The sequence below is a fragment of the Equus przewalskii genome, chromosome 17 (assembly GCF_037783145.1).
Source record: "Equus przewalskii isolate Varuska chromosome 17, EquPr2, whole genome shotgun sequence".
NCBI lineage: Eukaryota > Metazoa > Chordata > Mammalia > Perissodactyla > Equidae > Equus > Equus przewalskii.
Genome location: NC_091847.1, coordinates 53,246,147 through 53,269,912, shown reverse-complemented (window position 1 = coordinate 53,269,912; position 23,766 = coordinate 53,246,147). Strand labels below are relative to the sequence as shown.

General features: G+C 42.6%; 1 protein-coding gene and 1 long non-coding RNA gene across 3 annotated transcripts in view; one reads left to right on the top strand and one right to left on the bottom strand.

Annotated features, from left to right (window-relative positions):
- The window catches only part of LOC139076638 (uncharacterized), a 43,937-nt gene that overhangs the window by 18,191 nt on the left and 1,980 nt on the right, over positions 1 to 23,766 (bottom strand). The window lies entirely within an intron of this gene.
- CHN1 (chimerin 1) overlaps positions 21,749 to 23,766 on the top strand; it is a 192,052-nt gene continuing 190,034 nt past the window's right edge. The window contains exons 1-2 of one of the 2 annotated variants that reach the window (XM_070580250.1): positions 21,749 to 21,990; positions 22,123 to 22,319. In XM_070580250.1, coding sequence (XP_070436351.1) covers positions 22,301 to 22,319 — 19 coding nt within the window. In that variant the 5' untranslated portion in view covers positions 21,749 to 21,990; positions 22,123 to 22,300. The other variant, XM_070580251.1, reaches the window with a different exon arrangement.

Genomic DNA, 23,766 nt, shown 5'->3' with positions numbered 1-23,766 from the left:
CAGAGCGCGTGAACTTAACCACTTGGCCACAGGGCCAGCCCTGAGCCTAGAAGGTTTTTATGGATTTAAGTACCTGAGTAACCGGCACCCAGATCTAGATAAACATAAGACTGGAGTTGAAGGGGGTAAGCCAATTAGAGCCAGTTCTCCAAGATGGGGGTGGGGGGGTGGGGGGGGCGGGGGCGCTGCCTAAGGCAGTGATTCTCAAGCTTGAGCCTTCATCAGGATCACCTGGAGGGCTTGTTGAACCAGATCACTGGGCCCCACCCGAGTTTTCTGATTCAGTGGGTGTGAGGTGGGCCAAGAATGTGCGTTTCTAATGTTCCCAGGGCTGCTGACCCTGCTCCTCAGGGCCACACTCAGAACCGCAGTGCTCAGGGATTGCCAGAAATTGTGAGTTAGGTTGCCTGGCATTTATAACCATACAAAGAAGGAAAGCCCTTTAGCAGAACGATTTTAATTAAAATGAATCAGCCAGGTATTTGGCTGATGGTCTTTAAATTCTGCCCTTCTATTGGCTGACCCAGAACACTTTGATCCAGTCTCTGTTTCCAGCAAAGGAGTCAACAAAGTTACAAGCACAGATTGCATCAGTACATTGCCTCCTTGAGACTATTTACTAGTGAATTAATCAGTGCTGAGTACCCAAAGAGCTTGAAAGGATCAGTATGCTTTTAAAGACTAGAGGACTCAGTCTACCCTTTTACAGTCAGAGAAGGGGTAGTGGTAAATTGCTCTGAGATCCTCAGAAGGAGACTAACCTATCAGCACCTATTGTTAGGGCATTAAAATTTTTTTTTCTTTGGTGAGGAAGATTCACCCTGAGCTAACATACATTGCCAATCTTTCTCTTTTTCTTTTGCTTGAGGAAGATTAGCCCTGAGCTAACATCTGTGCCAGACTCCTTCTGTTTTATGTGTGGGTCACTGCCACAACATGGATGACAATGGTGGACATGGTGTAGGTCCACGCCCAGGATCTGAACCCATGAACCCGGGCCACCGAAATGGAACATGCTGAACCTAACCACTAGGCCATGGGGCCAGCCTCCTTAAATATTTTTTAAAGGAGCACTGTGGCATAAGAAATATATATATTTGGTCTTTGTCCCAAGTTCCTGACAACACAGCACCTAAAACCCTTAGGATCTCTGGAGAGTGATAGATGTCTTTTGTGTGCTCATGAGATGACTGGCACCTGGGGGCCCCTAGACAGCTTCAGCGTGGGAGCTGCTTGACCAAGACCTGGTTTATGATTGGAACTTGCAGCTCCACCAACCCCTGACCCCTGGGAGGGAAGAGGGGCTGGAGCCTGAGTTCAGTCACCAATGGCCAATGATTTCATCACTCATGGCTACGTAATTAAGCCTCCACAAAACCCCCTAAACCACGGGGTTTGGAGAGCTTCCAGGTTGGTGGGCACAGGGAGGTGCTGGGAGGGTGGCACACCCAGAGGGCATGGAAGCTCTGTGCCCCTTCCCACATACCTTGCCCTATGCAGCTCTCCCATTTGGCTGCTCCTGAGTTGTATCCTTTATAATAAACCAGTAAGTATGGTGCTTTCCTGAGTTCTGTGAGCTGTTCTACCAAATTATCAAACCTGAGGAGGGGGTCATGAGATTTATAGCTGGTTAGTTGGTCAGAAGTACAGGTGACAACCTGGCCTTTTGACTGGGCTGTCTCATGGGGTCTGCACTGACTCTGGGGAGTCAGGGTCAGAATTGAACTGAATTGTAGGACACCCAGTTGGTGTCTGGAGAGTTGGAGAATTGATTGGCGTGGGGAAAAACCAATACATCTGATATCAGAAGTGTTGTGTGTAAAAACAGCTCAAGCACATTTAATACATGTATACCAACCACTTCAAATGTCCATTTTTTGTTTTTATATTAATTTCTGAACCTAAAAAGTTTTTCATAACTTTCCATATATTCTAGATTTTTTATAGTGATTATATACTGCTTTTATACTCAGAAAAAACAAACTCCGAACCAAAAAAAAAAAAAAAAAATTCCAGGAAAAGCAACGGTAGAGGTCCAGGGAGTTTCAATGATTCGTTCACTGTCCCCTCTTGCTGCCACTATTTGGATAAACAGCTGTATTTAATTAAGAATTTCTGTATTACAAGATATTTACTTTACTTCCTACAAACACATATATATCAGTGTCCATAGGCCATTTCTCACTGCTGTTTGAATCTGCAATGTACAAGAAATAGATTTTTAAACAAGTCTTAATATACTATCTTCCGACATATAGATATCGTTTCTTTTTTAAAAAGCAGCATGGAGGTGAGAGCAGTGTGTGGAAATGGAAGGAAGGTTCTTTAAAAGAAAAAGTAAACTACTTTCACTGTGTAGTCAATAGAGTAAGGCTGGTCCCCCAGTTCATTTTAATTCCTTTGTGTTCACTCAGTGTGGGCTCCACCAGCCGGTGGTTGTTCTGTGAGCATTCTGGTGACTCTTTCTTTAGAAAGAAATGCATTTGCAGACAGGATTTGTGCTATCAACTCTGTCTTCTATGCCTCCAGGGTGGAGAGGAAAGTGACGGAAAAGAAAAACCGCAACCAGATGGATTCGCAAGGCTTCATCTTAGCATTATACTGGGGCGGGACCAGTGCTGCTTCTGGGTCCTTCTGGGGCTGTGGCCATGAGTCTCAGCAGTAGTGAAAGTAGACTCGACCCTAGCTGCATGGGCACCATTCTGAAGACAGAACCAGTTGGGGTCAATCTGCCCTGGGAGGGAGCCATGGCCCTTTCCACTCCCATGGGGTCTTTCGGGCAAAAGGCAACCGACACAGGCAGCTGCTTCTACTTTTCAAAAGTTGCAATTCATTAGTCTAGTGTTAACCTCCTTTAAATCTAAAAACCAAAATCTTCAAAAAATAGAGTGTTGTATTTTAGAATGTGAAATGAAAGAGAGCAGTCACGTCTGACCCATCCCTCTCACGTTTAGGATTCTTTGCTAGTGTGTCCATCAACTCGCGTTCACCCTGCTCCTTTCGAGGTCAGAGGCTTGCAGCTTTGCGAGCAGCCCTCTCCATCACCGGACAGCTCTCGCAGGGAAAGCGCACGTCCTCACGCTGAGCCAGGGTCTGCCACCTGGGGCCTTCCTCCCAGGGCTTCTGGAGCATGTCACATGAAGTCCCACCCCTCCTCCACAGGAGAGCGCTTCAAGTGTCTGAAGACTATAATTTCATCTTCTCTGAGTGTCCTGTTATTCAGAACAAGCATTTCAAAGGCTCTCAACTATTCTTCAAATTACACGGTTGCTGCACCGTCACTTTTTTCTTGCTCTCTACCAGAGGCTCCCCAGCCTGTCCAAGTGCTGAGTGTGTACTCTTGACGAACGCTGAGCAGAGGACCTGAGGATTATAGTCTTCCTTAATTGACATTACCCCTAGCAACGCAGTCTGGTCTTTGAAAGTTTTATGAGAACCTTGCCATTTTACTAGCTCAAAATGGACTTGTGGTCAGCTAACCCCATGCCACTCCCCAAACTCAGGGTCTTATATTGTCAGCTTATTTGAGCCAGAGTATGGGACCTTCTATGTGCATGGTTAAGTAGGAAGAGACTGCTTCTCAGGGAAAGTAGGCATTTCCTCTAAGATCCCACAACTAGTAACTGAGGTTTTAGCATATCATGCCTTGACAGCACATGAAAGTCTTTTTCAATCTTGACTCTATCATCCAAGAAATTAGCAGAATCAAAACAAAACAAAACAAAAATAAAAAGAGCGCTTGAATGATTCAGGCATTGTATAAGTGCTTTTTGTAAATTAACAACTTTATGAGGTAGCACCTATGACCATGTCCATTTTAGGGTTGAAGGAGCTGAGACACAGAGAAATGAATAACTTGCCTAAGGTCACAGAGGTGATAATGGCAGAGCTGGATTCACACGCAGGCAGTCCGGCTTCAGAAGAGGTGGGCTTAACCACGATGCCTCTCAGACCAACCTTCCCAATTTTCTGTCTTCTGTAGATTTATAAAAATGTCTTTGATTTTAAGAATATGGTCGTTTATTTATTTTCTCAGCACTTGCTGACCCCAGCCCTTATGCTCGGCACTGAATACACACGTACAGGACAGACGAGGGGAACGTCAGGCACAGGATGATGTTAGTCGTAAGTGACAGAAACCTGGCTCAAACTAGACTAAGTTAAAAGGATTTATTGGCTGATATATCCAGAGTATCAGAGGAGTAGATCTTGGTTTAGACACAACGGGATCTAGAGGCAAAGATGCGGTGGCTTGGCGATGGGTGGGTTTGTTACCAGGAGAAGATGAAGGAGAGCCTGCCAGGCAGAGGGAACCAAAAGCACTTACGGCGGAGGGCGGTGTGTGGCTACGAGCAACAGGGGCCTGTCCTGGCTGCCTCGAAGATGCAGGAAATCTCTTAGAAGGTGTGGGCTGGCTTTCAAAGTCGTAAAATCAGCTCACCAGGAACAAGCACTAGGGCAGCTCGAGTGAGCCAAGGGGCGTGAGGTGCTCACACCAGCACCTTCCCTAGAATGGAGCAGTGCCGATTCTCTTTCCTCACGTCTCTCCGCTCAAGGTTAATGAGACACATTTGCAAACCAATTAGAAGGGGTACAATTTAAAAGACTGGCCATACCGAGTGCTGATGAGCATGTGGAGGAGTAGGAGCCCTCAGATACTGTTGGTGGGACTGTAAAACTGCACAGCCCCTTTGCAAAACAGTTCGGTTGTTTCTTAAAACGTTAAATCTGCATTTGTCATCTGACCCAATGATTTTACCCCTAGATATTTACCCGAGAGAAATGGAAGCATGTGCATATACTAAGACTGGACATGAATGTTCATAGCACTTTGCTTATAATAGTCCCAAACTGGAAACAACCCAAATGCCCATCAAAAGGCAAATGGATAAACAAACTGGTGTATCCACACAATGGAATACTACTCAGCAGTAAAAAGGGATGAACTGTTGATGCACACAATGGCATTATATAAAATTCTAAAAAATGCAAACTAATCTGTAGTGACAGAAAGGAGATTAGTGGTCTTCCAGGGAGAGCAGCTAGAAGAAGAAATTACAAAGGAAAACAAGAAAACTTTTTGGGGTGATGGATATGTTTATTATCTTGATTGTGGTGATGGTTTCATGGGTATATACATATGTCTAAATGTATCAAAGTGTACGTTTTAAATATGTACAGTTTGTCATATGTCAATTATACCTCAAAAAAGCTGTTAAAAATGTTCTCTACAAAGTCTCAACTAAAGATTTGGAAAAGAGTGGCTGGCCCCGTGGCAGAGTGGTTAAGTTCGCACACTCCACTTCAGTGGCCCGGGGTTCACAGGTTTGGATCCTGAGTACAGACCTATACACAGCTCATCAAGCCATGCTGTGGCTGCATCCCACATAAAAGAACTAGAATGACTTGCAAGTAGGATTTGCAAATATGTACTGGGGCTTTGGGGAGAAAAAAAAGATTTGGAAAAGAGGTGATAATGCTACTCCTCTCCCAATCACTCCTGTCAGAGAAATTATTAAATGTGTGCTAATTTCTTAATGTGTGTTTTCTAAGTTCATCGTTGGAGGTGTTGGCTCTGGTGGAAGTGAAATTTCTTGGGGAATACAGCATTTACTTAATGATTTCATACAGCCCAGCACATTTCTACACGGGAAACTAGTGAATCAATAAATCAGATTTTTTATGTTTGTAGGAACATCAGAAATCATCTAGTTCAACTTGACATTTAGTAAGTGAAAAAATGAGAATCAGTGAAATAATTTGCCTGCAGTTATTTGGCTACTTGTAAAAAAAAATCATGATATAATTAATTTATTTAAAAGTTACCTGAGAAAATAATGAGCCCCCTCAAAATAAATACAACAATCTTGCCAGATTGTTAAATTTGTTTGGCTGGTCTCTGCTTCAATCATCTCTGTGATTTATCCAATCTAGAGACGCTCCTTTCCCACAGGAAGAAGGGATGGGGAAGACGTGGCAGTCTGTTGACCGACAGTGCCTTTCTAAATTTAGCTGTTTCTCCGCCAAGGTCTGGACAAGGATTCCTTGAATGTGGTGGCCCGCTGGTGGCTCCCACCCTCCTCATGTCAATGAACCATTAGGTAGAGTAATCACGTTTGTCTGATTCTATCCTTTGGCCTGTCCTTTAATTGATAAGGAACGACAAAACATATAACCCAGAGGAATTTCCAACAATCAGATAAATATTATTTAAATAGCAATAGTCATCAAAGCACTTTAAACAATCTCCGATATAAGACATCTGGTTTATCTCAGTAGCAATCTTGGCACAAGTTCGACTTTTTCCTATCAAATTTTGGGGACGAGTAGTTAACATTTTACCATAAAATATACAATAAAATAAAGTGATAGTTCTAAAGCACACCTTACACAAATATTGATTTCAGATGCCTGGAAAATTTAAAACCATAAAAGTACTAGAATAAAATGTAGATGAATGTGGATTATACTTCTTTTACAGCATATGCTCAATGCATGTCCCCTGTTCCCTTTGAGAACTGCCCTTTCTCCACATGCCCCCCTCATGATAAGCCCCTTAGAGCTGGGGACTCCAGCCCTCCCTGGACACAGCTTATGTGTCATGGAGGGGGAGGAACTGGCCCAGTCTACTGGATGGACTGTGTGAATTAGCTTCTCTTCCCCACAAATGGAAATTGGGGCACAGAGATGCTAGTCTACTTTTCAATGGTGCTGGAACTGGGGTGGCCACAGTACAGATAAACGATTTATCAGAGAACAGAGAAGTATGAAGCAGGTGCTTAGAGAGCAGCAGAGAGGAGAGAGCAGGTAAAGAAAGAAATGGGAAAGATGCTTTGGTTTCAGGTAAGGTTTTAGTTCCCAGTTCCAGAATCTCACGTGGCCTGGTTAGATCTCCTACCTCTAGCTTCCAGTTTAAATCTCAAGAATTAGAATGAATTTCTCTTTAATTAAGCCAGCTTCTGTTGCTTGCGAATAAAAAAGCCTAGACTGAAGAAATAATCTTGGCAAAATATTTCCTAAGTATGATATCACAAGCAGAACCCCTAAAGAAAAGCTTTTTTTTAAAAAAAAAAAATATATATATCCTCATAAAAATTAAAAATTTATCAATCTAAAAAAAAAAGTCATAAACAAGATTCAATTGAAAGAAAAATTGGGGACAGTGAACTACACATATATGACAAAGAGCTTCATGCTTTCATGGAAAATCCATAACAAAAGGTAAATACGCTAATAGAAACAACAGCAAAAATCTTAAAATAGGCTGTTTCCAATGGAAGAAGTACAAACAACCAATTTATATGTAAAATGCTCAAGTGCAAAATAAACAACAATGAAAGACTGTTTTTGGTCTGAGGCAAAGTCTCCGAGCTCGTCTCCGCTTCCAGTTTTGCCTTCACGACAGTCTTTTCCCAACACGGCCACCAGAGGGCGCCGTTTGAATCATGAGTCAGAACGGGTCACTCCTCTACCCCAGTCCCTCCAATGGCTCTCGATCTCGGCTAGGAAAAGCCACGATCCGCAGGACCACGTAGCAGCCCCCCGCTGCCTCACTAACCACATCTCTTCCACTCTCCCCCTTGCTCCCTCCGCTCCAGCCTCTGGCCTGGTTGCTGTTGTTTGAACATACCACGTGTGATCCAGCCTTGAGAATTTGCTGCCAAAAATCTTCTTCCCCCACATATTCTCGTGCCTTGTTCCTCTACCTCCATCAAATCTTTGCTGAAAAGTCACCAGCTCAGTGAGGGCTTCCTTGATCATTGTGCTTAAAATGGATACCCCTTATCCCCTGCACTGCATTCCCCCCTTCCTTGCTCTATATGTCTAGCACTTCCCACCTTCTGGTATACAATACAACTCACTCATTTTAGTTGCCTGTCTCTTCACATCTAGGACGCAAGCTCCAGGAAGGCAGAGATTTCTCCCCAGCCCTTAGTACATAGCCAGGCACTTAGCAGGTACTAAATAAACATTTGTTGAATGAATGAATAAAAAAAGGATAATATCCTTTTTGTGTGTGTGCAGAGTCTGGGAAATGGTTACTTTCACACACTATTGATGAGAATGTAAATTGGTGCGATGTTTCTGAAGGATGATGTGGCAATTGGGATCAAAAGTCCTAAAAATGTGTATCTCTTGTGTAAGATTAATTTGACTTCTAGAAATTTATCATAAGGAAATAATATATGAGAACCCTTTCGGTTGCAAAAAACAAGAGGCCACTTGTGCTAGCTTAAATAATAATGGTGGAGTGATTTATTGCAAGGCTACGTTATGAGCCACATTACAAAGGAAGAAAGGGAGAGTGCATTGTATGGCATCTCTGCCACACCCACTGTCTTAACTCAGGCTCCTCAGGAAACAGATGGAGACAGAGATTTGCATGCAGAAAGTTTAGCAGGCAGGACTCTGAATCAACACTTGTAAGGGAGCGAGGAAAGGAGGATTGGGCAGAGGGCACAGTTGAACTGTGATGCAGTTGTAATCAACGCCACGGTCAACGCCACGGAGAGCTCTGGAGTCGTCCCATATTGATGCAAGGAGCCCAGGGCTTTATACCCACATATCAACCAATCATTGGATGTAGGCTGCCCCTGGAGAGGGTGTGTGACCTTGGTCTAAGCATTTCCTTTAGTCCAAGGGCAAGTTCTGGGAAGTGACTCAGCTAAGAGCCATCAGCAACAGACATTCCCGGCATCTGGGGGAATGGGTACGTCAACCCTGATGGGGCGGATGTGGGCAGCACACCACAGCATCGACTTTACCGACACAACTTAAAGATCATTTATATTCTGCTAAGACTTAGAATAATTGGAAGCAGACACTTGGATGCTGTCAGGGCTCTCTCGCTCATCTTTTTTTTTCTTTCTGTGCATCTCTTTCATTCAGATCTATGTTCCGTTTCTTAGTCCACACGGTCAAAGATGATTTCTAGCAGCCCCTTACTTAAAACTTAGAGCTCCATTCTCAGAGAGAGGGTAACTCTGAATGGCCCAGCTTGGGTCAGTGTCCATCCATGGACCCACCAAGTGACTGCGGTAGAGGGTAAAGTCACATGGTGCTAACATTGCAACCATTTGAATTCAAGGAGGCAGAAAGGGCAAATCCATGCTCGCATAGGCCACATCCTTAGAGTCAAAGAAAAAAAACTCAAATAATATAAAGTACTTACTATAAAGTAACATTTCCTGGGAACTGGTGTGAAAAAAAAACCTGAGGACGTTGCAAAGCTTATTCTGCCAAACTGCAAACAAACTAAACACGGAAAAGCCAAATACTCAGCAGTTATAATTAACCTTTTTACCTCCTAGTGCTCCTTAATCCTCTATCATGCAATCGTGCTGTAAGTACAAACTTTAGCAAAACCTTTCATTTGCTTTTGCCAAAATATAGGCTGGAGCAGGGCAATGGAAACCATTGGCCAGAATGTTATCAATATCCTAGCCTGCTGCCCTCTAGGAGGTCCAGCCCAGGGGCAGCCTATGTGAAATCCCTGTATTAGCTTTTATCTTTACAGTATATTCAACTGACATTTGCTGAGTGCCTCTGTGCTGGGAAATACAAAGAAAAACACAACAAAACTCTATTCTTAATGAGCTAAGGATCCAGCAGGCAGAAAGGTAGAACGTGTGTGTGTATATGTGTATATTATTCACAAACATATATTTTATATATTTGCATATATATACTCAAATAATTATAACAAAATGTAAAATGTATTTAGAGTCATACTTGAACTTGAAGCACAGAATTCTCTGGGAGTTAAAAAAAGGATTTGTTACTTCTGGATGGGGTGGGTTCATGGAAAGTTTCATTTTAAATGATTGCTTTGAGACCTCAGCTGAACAATATTGTTATATATATATATATACATTTATATTTAAATACACATTTTATATGTCATTATATATACTATTTTGTTTTAACCAAGCATCTATATTAGCATATCCCTATCCTGCCACAGGCTGCACAGGCTGACGACTAAAAGAAGGCCCTAAAGAACTGGCATTAAATATTTTCAACTAAATGCAACTGTAATTCTCAACCTTGGGGGAGGGAAAAGAAAGTGAAGTTTTAAGGAAGGCCCTGAAGGTCTGGCAGAGTGGGAAAAACTGTCGCGTGTGGATGCTGCCAGGCCTGACTTCCTGACTCTGAGGGATGTCTGGGTCTGACCCTGATTTCAGTAAGACAAGCAAACACCACTTCTTCCCTGAAGGAGATTGTATGTAAAAAGAAAAGCTGGAGAAATGAATTAGCTGTTTTGTTCCATTAAGGGATAAAAATGTTTGTTGAATGGTAGAAAGCCTAATATTTCCCATCATGGGGTGGGGGTGTTTTCTTTTCTGACTAAAAGGAGACTTAGCTCATTTTGGAGGGACAGTCTTAACCTAACGCCCTGAGGACGGAACGGGCTGGAGAACAGAGGCTCGGCCACACTGAGTGAAGACCGGATATGAGAGCTTTTTCTCCTTCTGGATGTTTTCTTGCTTTTGTTAGCACTAGCACTTGATTTCACCCTGTCTCTGGAGGTTATCTTTCTCCAATTTGCATTGTTCCTCAGAAGAAACACAGGAAACACAGGAAGACATACCCTAAGACAGCTGGTTTCCCCTCATAGCTCAAGAGGTACCAGGCCCTGACAACATTTTTTTTTTTTCAGTTTTTTTTCCCCTGCTTTTTCTCCCCAAATCCTCCCAGCACATAGTTGCTTATTTTAGTTGTGGGTCCCTCCGGCTGCAGCATGTGGGACACTGCCCCGGCATAGTCCGACGAGCGGTGCCATGTCTGCGTCCAGGATCCGAACCAGCGAAACCCTGGGCTGCTGAAGCAGAGCGCGAGAACTTAACCACTCGGCCACGGGGTCGGCCTCCTGACAACATTTTTAAAGCCTGGGAATCAGGCTAACCCAAGCTCAGAAAATAAGGAGTATTAATGAAGTCACTCATGGACACAATAAATGCTCAACAGGAGGTTGTTTCTTCTACCTCAGACAGGAATGTTAAAATCTTACTTGTCAGTAAAATAAATTCCTTCTGGCACTCATCTGCTGAGGAGCCTATTATCTTTTTATCCCTTGTAATTCCTGGGAAAGCCATGTCTGGGCATTCTGGTGGCACTGATGGTCCAATGATGGGCAGGTTCTAAGGACCCCTTTCCCTTCTTCTTCCTCCTCTCTCCACTGCTTAGCCTGCTGTCTCCCATCAGGACCATTATTCAGAGAGATCTAAGGAAAAGAGCTGAAGGTTAACCCTCCTCCAGCATTTGAAAAATTTAACCCCACTCCAATTATATAATGTTTCTTTCATTTGGTCTGCCCAAAACATATAAAAAAAAATTCTCTCAAAGCACTTGACAAAGCACTGAGTTCATAATAGATGTTTTGGGTCTACGTGTTGTTTGCTTTATTAATTGGTTTTCATCTCTTTGTATATCTGAGCTCCTGGTACATTAACATCATCAATAAATGTTTTGTCAAATGAATAAATGTTTAAGTCCTAAACTGGATTCAAATTGGAGCATCAACTATAAACTCAATTTTTTCAATAGCAAAATATTTGCTTACAGTATTAGATTAATTTTTGCAATAAAGGGACCTCAATGAACAAACTATACCAATGTATGTCAATATGCCAGTGATAAAAATTTGTCTGTGGCTAGATTTTTTATAGAGAAAGGTGGCATGTTCTAGTTAACCAAGTATTGCAGTTCTGAGTCAAAAGTTCTGGAGTCCAAGATCTCCCACACAAGGTAGCTGTGAGGTTCAAACAAGAAAATGGAGGGGGGCCAGCGGCTGGCACCATGGTGTAGTGGTTAAGTTCAGCACACTCTGCTTTGGTGGCCTGGGTTCATGGGTTCAGATCCCAGGCATGGACCTATACCACTTGTCAGCAGCCAAGCTTTGGCAGTGACCCACATATAAAGTGGAGGAAGATTGGCACAGCTGTTAGCTCAGGGCTAATCTTCTTCAGCAAAATAAATAAATAAATAAAAACGTATGCAAAGCACTTCACACAGTTCCTGGCACTCATTTTAAGCTGGGGACAAAATTTATTAGTAGAATTTTGTTTTAGCCATCTTTCTTACCATCTCACCTTCTAAGGAAAAGCCCAGATTCCTCAGCTTTTTTTGTGGTGGAAAATCGAGATAATGGGCAGAGAAAGACTAAAACTGAGAGGCAGGAGGACAGGGAGGAAGAGTCTTGCTTGCTGGGCCAGTTCCTGGATCCCCCGTATAGTGAAGAATTTAGGTTCTAATTGAAGGTTAAGGAAAGAAAACAGAAACTAGAGAGACCAATCTGTAGAGTAGGAATTCGGGGTGAGGGGGAGTGCAGGAAGGCCACATAGGCTGAGGAGTGTGAGAGAATTTGCGAGGTTTGAGAGTGCTCTGCTCCAGAGCAGCTGTGGGGTATGATAGAAAAAGAGGAAAAGGGGTTTTAAGAAGAGTTTCTGTGTGGCACAATGTGGACACTCTATAATATTCTTTGTGAAATGAAAGTAAAGACTACAATTCCTTTTTTTTGGTGAGGAAGATTGTTGCTGAGCTAACATCTGTGCCAATCTTCCTCTATTTTGTATGTGGGATGCTGCCACAGCATGGCTTGACAAGCAGTGTGTGGGTCTATACCTTGGATCTGAACCCACCAACCCCAGGCCACCGAAGGGGAGCACATAAACTTAAGTACTACGCCACCAGGCTGGCTCCTACCATTCCTTTTTAATTACTTTTGCCAGATGGACTTTTTATCAGAATGCAACTCAGTGCAGAGACTAAGCCATTTAAGGTCCTGGAATGTATTCAGCTGATGACAAGCTCCATTGCTAACATCAATTATTAACATAATTAACACTTACCCACCCCTGGATAGTGTTTATGTAAGTATGCTCCTGCAAAGCCTACTGGTTCATCACACACAACCAGACTGGGGATCCCAGTTGAGGCTTAACTGGAAATCCTAAAACATATAGAAAATAATTTTCCCAATACTGAATCAATTATATATTTTGAACGATATTTAAATTATTGAAACAAAAACATGATGCCCAAACAAATGGCCTATTTAATGGAAAAAATCCACCTGTTTAGTGGGCATTGCATAGCAGGCAGACACACTTTACATAACAATTGATTGCAATTATTTTTCCTACAGGTTGTGTTGGTGACGCCACCATGTCTGTAGATAGTCTGGGAGGCAGGTATCTGTGAGGTTAAGAGTCAGACAGTGCTCTTATGTTTGTGAAGACATTGTTTAGTAAGGAGAGGACTTGTTGGAAGAGGACTTGGGTCCCTACCTTCAGAGAAAATTTGGCTTTCACTGAATACTGAGGAGGATAATCCTCATGGAGAGAGGAAGAAAAACGTACTTGTTGAATGTCCACTCTGTGCTTTATTTAATCCTCAGAATCACCCTAAAAGGCAGACACGTGTGAGTTGCCTGCCCAACTCCTTCTCTCTCTTCCAACTGGTATTTCTGAAGAATTTTCTGTGGGGAATTCACCTCCACCATGAGGCTTGGGAGGATTAATCCACTCAGGTTCAGGATAGCCTATGGCTGGCCTGTGCCCACCCCCTCTCCCTGGCCACAGCAATGATTAAGGGATAGGCACACAGCCCCATTCAGGCCACTGAGAGCAAGATATTTCAGGACTTGTGCAAGACTCTCTCTGCCCTTGGATGGAGAGGTAGGACTATGTGATGTCTAGAACCTCTGACGCCATTTTGCAACCACAAGGGGAGAGTCTGTGTTATATGAAGATAGTGACTGGAGAAACGGAAACGCTAGGTCCTTGGGGACATTTTTTGCACTGCTGGATCAGCCTTCTCTGAAACTTAGCCTGACCCTGGCTTTTTCCATTAACAGAGCCAGCAATTCCCTTCTTTGCTTAAGCCAAGTTGAGTTGTTTTCTGTCAATTGCAACCAAAATGCTACAAATGAAGTGATACAGAGAGTACCTCTATTTTACGGAGGAGGAAACTGAAGTCCAAGAAGCTTTAAACCTGCCCCCAATCACATAGGTAAGTGAGAGGTGAAGCCAAGATTTGAAGCCAGACCTTTCTGACCAGTGTTTTTGTTTTTGTTTTTGTTTGAGAAAGATTAGCCCTGAGCTAACATCTGCTGCCAATCCTCCTCTTTTTGCTGAGGAAGACTGGCCCTGAGCTAACATCTGTGCCCATCTTCCTCTACTTTATACGTGGAACGCCTACTACAGCATGGCTTGCCAAGCTGTGCGCAGGTCCGCACCCCGGAGCTGAACCGGCTAACCCTGGGCCAACAAAGTGGAACGTGTGAACTTAACCGCTGTGCCGCCAGGCTGGCCCCAAATGACCAGTGTTTTTCAGGACGTACTTTGGTATTCGAGAAGTTCTAGGGAGGCAGCAGGTGACAATTCCCCACCCTCAACCCTGCTTTCAGGTAAATCCAGTGTTTTATATGCTATGTGTTTTATAGGCTACACTTCTGCTCAATATTAAGAAGAAACAAACATTCAAAAACTCTTTCTTCCACCATGCTTGGTTTCTAAGTCATGGAAGATCCATTCTGGTGCTAGCCCTTTCTTCTCTTTATGTCTGGTATTCTTTCTCTAATTCTAACTCTCTAAAGGTTAGTCTCATTTTCCCAGGATATCAGAGGTTTTAAGTAACATGTCCTGGAACCCCTTGAAATCTAGGCTCACTCAAAATTCAGACCAGAATTCTTAGAACTTGGTGACAATTGCAGTAGCTGGGTAGACCACGAACTAAGAGCCACTGTAATTCACTTTCTCTCCCTTGAACCTATTAGCCACGTAGATATCAGATTCATCCTTCTGAAGTCAGCCCTGACCATACCACTACACAAATATTTGCCAATGTCTACACCAGCAATCTCCAGAGTAGAGTGCGCATACCCCGAGGGGTATGCAAGACTTCCCTTGTCTTGTGGAAAGAAAAAGTAGGACTTCTATATATAGTTACTAGTTATTTTTCTAAACGAGGAGAAGATTAAGCTTTATTAGTATTTTATATACAGATTGACAGGTTCCCTTACTTAGTTTGTATGTTGGAAAATCCCACATCACATGCATCATGCACAAGTTCTCCTGGGGGAAGAATCAGAGTTCCACTATGGGGTGGGGTTGACAATGCAGTTGACTCATCTTTGCTCATTTGGCTTATTGCAACTTACTGCTATTTTACATGGCCAAGTTAATTGGATTTATGGTTATATTATATGCTTTTTAACTAAACTAATCCTTACCAAATGGACAGCTGTCTTAAAAAGATCCTTTCAAAGACACCATGCATTGAAAATCATACTAGTAATACAAGCACAAGGCAATGTAAAAGAAATGGCAGAACTGACATGACTCCTACACTTGGTGCAAGCTCTTTGTCAGCCACATTATGAAGCAAAATAATGATCATATAATAAGATCTGCCTAGAAGTTGACCAAAAAGTGGAAATTATCAAGAAGACTTTAAAATATGGATTTTTATCATTAATGATAAACTTCACCTTAAGGGTATATTATGCCTTAAGTTATTAGTTTACAACCATAGCACATATGTGTATGAATATATACACATACACATATATTGGCGGGTACTCAAAATGCGTTACTGGAAAATAGGGCCATAAAAAAAATTTGAGGGGCCGGCCCAGTGGTGCAGCAGTTAAGTTCGAATGTTCTGCTTCGGCAGCCGGGGGTTCACCAGTTCGGATCCCGGGTGCAGACATGGCACCACGTGGCAAGCCATGCTGTGGCAGGCATCCCACATACAAAGTAAAGGAAGACAGGCACGGATGTTAGCTCAGGGCCAGTCTTCCTCAGCAAAAAGAGGACGATTGGCAGCAGATGTCAGCTCAGGGCTAATCTTCCTCAAAAAAAAAAAGAAAAAAATTGAGACCAGAGTTTTACATAATGAATTCAAATTCCTAGTTGCCTTGAGTACTTGTAGAAAGCTGGCAGGGTTCAGATAACATCATAAGCATCAATGCAACAACTTGGCCTTCTACATATGTCTCCAACCTACGCGTCTAGCCTCTCCTCCCACGAGTCCTTGCTACAGCCAAATTGTCCTGCCTGCAATTCTTCTCTCATGATTTTCGACCTCTTTCCTCAAGACTTTCACCATGCTCTTCTCTCTCACCTAACCCCACCCCTTGCTCTTTTCTGTTTGCCTAATTCCTGTCCATACCTCAAAGCACAGCTTCATCCTCCATGAAGCCTTCATACATTTCATCAGCTTGAAATAATCTTTCTCTCCTCTGAACTCCCACAGTGTTTAATCTGTACCCCTTTTTGGACCTTGTCATTGTCCCATTTATAAGTCTTATCCCCAGGGACTATACACATGTTCGATTCGTCTTGGACTCCTTTGCCGAAATCTAGCCCAATGCCTGGTATATCATAGGTACTCAGTAAATATTTGTTGATTGGATGAAGGATGGATGGACGAATTCCAACTGGCACATTGTCCTAAATGTCTGATACAAGTCCTATTTTACAACAGTATACAATAGAGCTTTATGAAAAATCCATCACAGGAGTAGACAAGGTTTGAGCCCAGACTGTGATTTTAATCATGGAAATACACTTCTCTATTTTTCACTTCTGTTATTTAATTAGAGATTGTGTAATTCCCACACAGAGTTCATAGCTATTTTGCTGATTTATAACTCACAATGTAATCAACTTGAATAAGTCATCTTATTGTGGACACCCACACTAACCAGAAAAACCATGGCCATGTTAGGGGGATTTGATTTGTAGCCAAACCTCCTTATACTCTCTTGAAAACAAAACTGGCAGAAATCCAACTGCTCAAGTCAAATAGGCATTCAGCTACAGTGTGCATTAGATATGCCTGGTGACCTCAGAAAATACACACAAATGGAAATGCTGGCTTAAAGTACTATAATACTATTGTAGTTCAGAACAAAAACTGTTACTTGAAAGCAGCCGTAATCGCTGTACTTTTATCTAATGTGTATTTGAAAATGTATTTGATTTTAAGCCTATAAAAAAATTCCAAAAGATCTGCTATCCTATTTACCAGGAAATACGTATTCTTTTAAATATGTATTCAAACAAATTAAAAACAGACCTTTTTTTACCCTTTCTTTTTTTCTTGGCCACTTTAAACCAGTGGTCATTTTGACATGCCAAAATAAATTCTATACAAAATTCAAAAAATAGGACTTGTGGCTTTTAGAAAATTCTGACCTAGGGTTCAGAGCAATACCTGTGGTCTCTTCACCGACTGAACTAAAATTTCCTCTTTAAGCTGAGCGATTAACAAGAAATCCATTATCCTGGGTCAGAGATGGAATTTTCCCTCCCTTCACACCTACACACACACACCCCTTCTACAAATAGCTTCTTTTCACCTTGGCAGTGATATAATAATGACTGAGCAACGCTGCTCAGTACTATGCAATTCCTCAGTGATACGCAATTCCAAATCTGTGCTTAACCAGCCAGCAGCTGCCTCCCCTTTTAGCTTAATTTTGGTGGGATTATCTTCTGCTATTATTAGAGGCACTGTGTAGGGGAATGGAGAAGGTTTTCAATTCTTATGTATTTTTCAAATTTTACTTCATTTCTAAGATCCAAGATTACTCCTATGGACATAATTTAGGTACCCTCTGGTGGTCAATAGAACACAATTAACTCTCCTAAACATTAAGTTGAATTATTTAACCTTAAAGACCAATTTTACAGCTTATGACATAAATATTCTTTTTTTCCCCCCTAAACAGTTAATGGTCTAAATCCTTATATTCAAGGCAAATGTCCCCTCTGTACTTGTATATACATGACTTTGCCCTGTGAAAGTTCTACCTATAAACCATGAAGTGCCATGCAAATATCAGGTAAAGAATTAATTCAGAAAGTCTCAGATGAAAGAGACGAAGGGCAGGAGAACTCATCCAGATTAAGTGTTTAAGGAAAATGTCATTAAAAACAGACCAAATCCATTCTAAACAAATTTACGCTATGGAAATAAATACTTCAACTGGTAACATAAACATACGATAAGAGAGAATGTCACATAGTGTAAATATTTTAAATAAATAACTTAAACCTTAATCAGTGTAACTGATGAATAGAAAATGTTTCTATCACATTTGTAGAAATACACTCTGTAATTTTTTCTTCAACAGCAAACTTCTGCACTATTTTGGGAACTGTGCTAATAGCACTGGTATTCCTAGTGTTTAAAGCTGTGTTGACATGATAAAGTGCTATAATTTTAACTTGTTATTGTGAGGCAGAAACCTCCTCATTAATTTCTGCTTCATTCAAAACTGAGGAACAAATCAATGTTTACCAATGGGAACAAAGCTAAATGAGTAACAAAAAGAAAACCCCAAACACTTGTGATAAGTCATTACTTTAAAACATAGAAAAAAATTTTAAAGGGTTGTCTAAGCTCTGTTTAGTCAACAGAACTTGAACAAAAATGAGAAACCATTTTAGTAAATTTGAAATGGATTGTTCAGTGCATGCTTTTAATTTTAATCCTGTTAAACCAGAAAAAAGGCTGCTCTCTATAAAATAAATACAATGTTAGTATAACATATTGCAGATGAAATCGCAGTATCAATGTTTTTATAAAATGACTTCTTTATCACTCTAGGTATTTATGAAACTATAACATATGACTCTTAGACTTACGAGATATATGAGCACTTTAAATACATTGAATATTCAAATAAAAATGTCTTCTCTGTTTTATCCATAATCCAGTTAATTTAAATACTTTTAAATATCACAGAATTACAGCAAAACCTAAAAGAGACATTAGAGATAACTTAGTCCCATCCCTTCATTTTACAAATGAGGATAACACCAGAAAGAGGAAGACATTTGTCTAAAAATCTAACTAGTGACAGAGCAAAAAAAATCCGGCCCTTCTAGGTGCTTGCGTGTTAAGCACAAAATTAAATCTTTGAATGAAAACATAAATGTTTTGAAAAGTCAATTCATTCTTTGCTCTTTTTAATAAACAGTCTAAGGCACCACCCATAATAATCACCCCCAAGTGGTAAACGCCCTTCCTTCCATTGAATCTGTAGCTGACAGGCTATTGCTTTATTTCCAGATAAGTGTGAAAAGAAAAATTCCTCACTGGATAATACAATATTATAAAAAGGAATAGTATTTTCAAGACATTGATCTCAAATATAGAAAGCATTTTGATCAAGTATAGAAAGCATTCTGTTAGAGCATCAAACCATTAGGAAGTCAAGTGGAAGGCATTGCTTGTGGAAAGCTACATGCTTAAAAAGAGAAACATGGCAACATTCAGCTGTCTTGTTTCAAATAGTATCCTAAAAACCTCTCTCTCGTGGCATGTGTGTCTCTGTGTTTTGGGTGTGAGAGTGCCGAGAGTAAAAAAAAGGGGACGGTGAGGGGAAGAAGATGCCGGCCTGAGCCTAAGCTGGGTCTATCACCAGGAGTGCAACGCTGGTCCAGTAACTACAGCTTGTCTCTACGACAGGAGGGTGAGTCTGGGCAAAGGGCTGTTCATTTCCCTCTGACTCACCCCCAGGATAACCTCCCAAGGGACAGGGAAATTAGCAGCTAGCTGAGCTGTAGCACCAAAACCTTGATGCACTGGTACTCTCTAGGAGAGCCTGACAAAGAGGAGAGAAAAGCTCTTCTCTCTTAGCCTGATTGGACACACAGTTCTGAGTAGCACAGCATGTGAATAAAGTCTCTTTGGGACAAAATTCAACTTCCCAAACTATAAGAAGACCCAAACATGCAAAATGGCTGAGGACAAAATACCCCCTTGTTACTCTGCTTCTAATACTAGACAGATTTTTCTTTGTAAATTCAAACCATGTACCCTCTAAATTCGTGGGGGATGGAGAGTGGGGGAGGTGGTCAGGGGGAACTCCAGACGCCTAAGATTTTCCTCTTAGTTCTGTCACTAAATAGGTGTACACATTTGGGGAGTTCTTTCGACCACTGGGCCCTCAGTTACCTTATCTGTAAATCGGGGGAGTTTGGTCCCTTCCTGTGCACAATTCCATGCTTTTATGTGAAAGGGGAAAATTTTTTCTACTTTAATTTTAAAGGCAAAAACTTTCTAAGATTACAAAGGATATCTGGGAGCTGACCTAGAGTCCTGGAATAGTCCAACTGTGTGAAAAATTTGGGGTGAGTGTATGTATGTACATAAGCATCTTTCCAGGAAGAGGGACAGTATTTTCATCAGAGCCTCAAAGGGAAATTAGGTCCCCAAAAAGGTTGAAGACCACTGGTTGAGACAGCAAATGGTGTTTAATTTCGATTTATCTGGTTGCAGAGCAGATCAGCGGCAATTTTACACGGTTCTAAAGTCTGTCCCATAAAGCCCTCCTGAGTTCTCATCTATCTTCATGAGCTGTGTGTTTGTAATTTTTCATGAGCAGAAAGTCTGTTCAAAATCGAGCCCTTTTCATTAAAGATTTTAAATTCTGGGGATTTCAAGATTTATTTGGATGTTAGTGGCTAAAGGAGAGCCATTTTACTACATCAGAAAATTTCAAGCCTATAGCATCTTAAACATTTGCCCATTCACGCTGAATTATTTTACTATTTCTTTTCTCTTGACTTAACTGACGTGAAACAAAAGGCTTGGCTCCTCCTTCTGACTGGCTTTCCTTTTCTTCCAATGTTTGAATCTGCTGTGAAATGATGATGAATTAACCGGGGTCCTAGTGCAGCAGTAATTTTCATTTTCATAATGATTTTGATCCTCAAGATAAATTAAATAGAAGATATTAATATAATATTCTTAAAAGAATTAGTTGAAAATTGGAGAGAAGAGGAAAATGACATTAGGGAATCTGAAGAACTGAAAGAGAACCAGAGAAAATCTATTTGATTAGATACTGAAGTAGTCTAAAATCCCTAAGGAGAGAAACAAGAAAAAGCGAGGAATTTTTTAAACAGGTAACAAATATAGCAACTAGAGAATACTGATTTTTTGAATACATTAAATAACGACAAAAAACACTGTAACTGAGCTTTTCAAGAACATCTTTTGGCTGATAATCTCAGGGCGTTATATGGCTTCTCGTTAATTAAGGCAAAGACAGAAGGAGCAGAGAACATCACAGAAAGAAAGATGTTGCCAGTGATTATCGATAAATGCAAAAAAAGCTCAGGGGAACAACCTTTTGTGGTAAAGGAGAAGTGCCAATCAGTGAGAAACGTTGATTTTTCCTGACACAATATCAGATGTGTAAAGTAAAAGGGAGAAAATGAGGTTTAAGCGTTGGCCTTGTAACAAATTATTTTAGGTAATCCCAGATGCTTTTTAACCGACTCCTGTCTCCTCACATATGACAATCCGATCAGAACTACTCCTAGTGGCTCTTAAGTCCAAGCGGAAAGACAAGCAACATTCAGTGCCTCTGCTCGACTCCTGGCCCCCTTCCCGAGTCCTGTAGCTCCAGGTCTCAGGCTCCAGACTCTCCGTTAACCCCGAGGGCGCCAGAGAAGAGACATATCCTTAAACGAACCCGATCCCCACATGACCCTGGCTGGGTCCTTATATTTATGGAGCATCCTCCTGTGACTTCGTCTTTCGAGTAACAGCTCAGTTTTTCTCCCTCTGTGCCTCCTCAAATCCCATTCAAAAAAATCCCTGGGATTTCAGCTAAAACGCACCCCGCCCCCGGCCCTGCCGCGCTGCTGGAGGCCCCCTCGCGGGCGGCCGGGGCAGCTCCTCCCGACCCGGGGCAGGAGGGGCGCGCGCCCCCGGCCCCCGCGCGCGCCCGTTGCCATGGGAACGCACTCGGCCCGGGCGCCCGGGGTGGAGGCGGGCGGAGGCGCAGCGGCCGATTCAGGGGGAGACGCTATCGCAAGATGGCGTCTGCGAGACCGCGGGATGCGGAGTGAGCGCGCCCCGTTGGGGGCTCGAGGCTGCTCCTCTCCCCGCCGCCGCTGCCGCCACTGCGGCGCCGCCTCCCCGCCTGCCATTGCGCCGCGGCCAAGCCTCCCCGCCCCGCAGGTACCGCCGCCCGCGCGCGCGCTCCGCGCAGTGCACAGATGGCAGCGACAAGTGCCGGCTCTCCTAGGGCTAGCGGGGCTCCAGTTGTCCGGGTGCGCCTGACAATAACGCATAAATAACTTTTTCTTGCAGCGGCCCCCTGCGTCCCGGCCTGCAGCCTCCCCGCGCGCCCGCGCCCCCGCCACGCCCCTCCGGCTCCCCGCGCCCTCCGAGGTGTGAGCGCGTCGGGCCGATGCGGTGATCTCCGGCCCACCTGGGAGGAGCGCGTGGACCGGCGGGCGGCGGCGAGCAGTTGGCGAGCGCCTTTACGATGGCCCTGACCCTGTTCGGTAAGTGCCACCCTCGGCCCGCGCCGCCGCAGGTGGGCCGCGCCCCGGGGCTCGGGGGCGGGGGCCGGGGCGCCCGGGGAGGGGACGCCGCGCGCGGTGTCGGGCGCGGGCCGGGGCCGCGGAGTTGGGGCGCCCGGGGCGCCGGGCTGGCTCCCTCGCGCCTCTCCCATTGTTCCCTCTCCAGGCAGGGCCGATGGGCGTGTGCTCCCCTGGCCAATTCGGAGTGGGGAGGCTGTGAGGTGCTGGGTGTTTTGTAAACGGAGGATTCTCTAAGATGCCAACTTGGGAGCGAAGTTAGCTGGTTGTTTCCACACCTACGTTTCTCAAGTCAGTAAATAAAGATCCTGGAAAGTTTATTTATTTTGAACAAGATGTCTGTGCATCCCAACCTCCCTGGAATTGCCAAACGCGTGTGTTGATTCCTGTTGGATTTGGGTGTTTTTTTTTTTTTTCGGTCTCGGTGTATTCCGTTGGAAACAAGAATACGTGATGAACTTATTTAATATTGGTTAAAATTGAAAATGTTTGCGCTACGAATATGAGAGCAGACAAGAAGAAAGTTGGTTACTGGAAGATAAGTAACCTCTGGAGAATATCTTTGAGTATTGTAGGAAAGAAATGTTATTTCTGTGATGTATTACTGCAACACTATTGTTCAGTGGTTAAGACTTCAAGGTGTTTTTTTTTTCCTAGAGCCTGCAATGACAATGGGTTGGGAAGAAGGACTGAAAAGATACACTGTTTCCTTTTACAGAAATTGAGTGTGTTATATATGTACCTCGCTTTAAGAAAACTCAATATGTGAAAATTTAGATGTTCAGTGTATTCACTTTTTCAAAGAAGTGAAGTACAGTGATGTGTAACTGATAGCCACAAGGACAGTCTGAGTAAGTTACTCACACTATCAAGTCTCCAGTTACATTTTAATGTGCCAATTGATTAAGTTATAGGCATCAGATACCACAAATGTTTTTTGATGTAATACTTGAGTGAATTAATCTGTTGGAATCAGAGTTACTTTTATTTAACCATCTTATTTTATAAGTTAAATTCAGACCCAGAGAGGTTATTTCCCAAGGTCACATGGCCCATCTGTGGCAAAACTGAGCCTGGAACACAGTCTGCCCGTCTTCAGTCTGCGGCTGTGTTTACTCTGCCCAAATACCCACAGTATTAGAAATTACGTGTATCTGGTGTTGGTTCTCATAGGTGCTTTTAAAGAAAATGTTTCTTTCTCTGAAAGAAATAATGAAAATCTGTTGTTTTGTAATACCTTGTATCTAATTTGTATTACTTAGTAGAAGCATTTTCCTTAAGCGTGGACTTTTTTTTGTACAAAAGTTAAAAGTGACGGAAGGCTTACTCATAGTTGATAGTCTTTTTTGAAGAAGCATTTATCTTACACTGTTGTAGCTAATACATAGCAATAAGATTTCCAGAAGTAAAT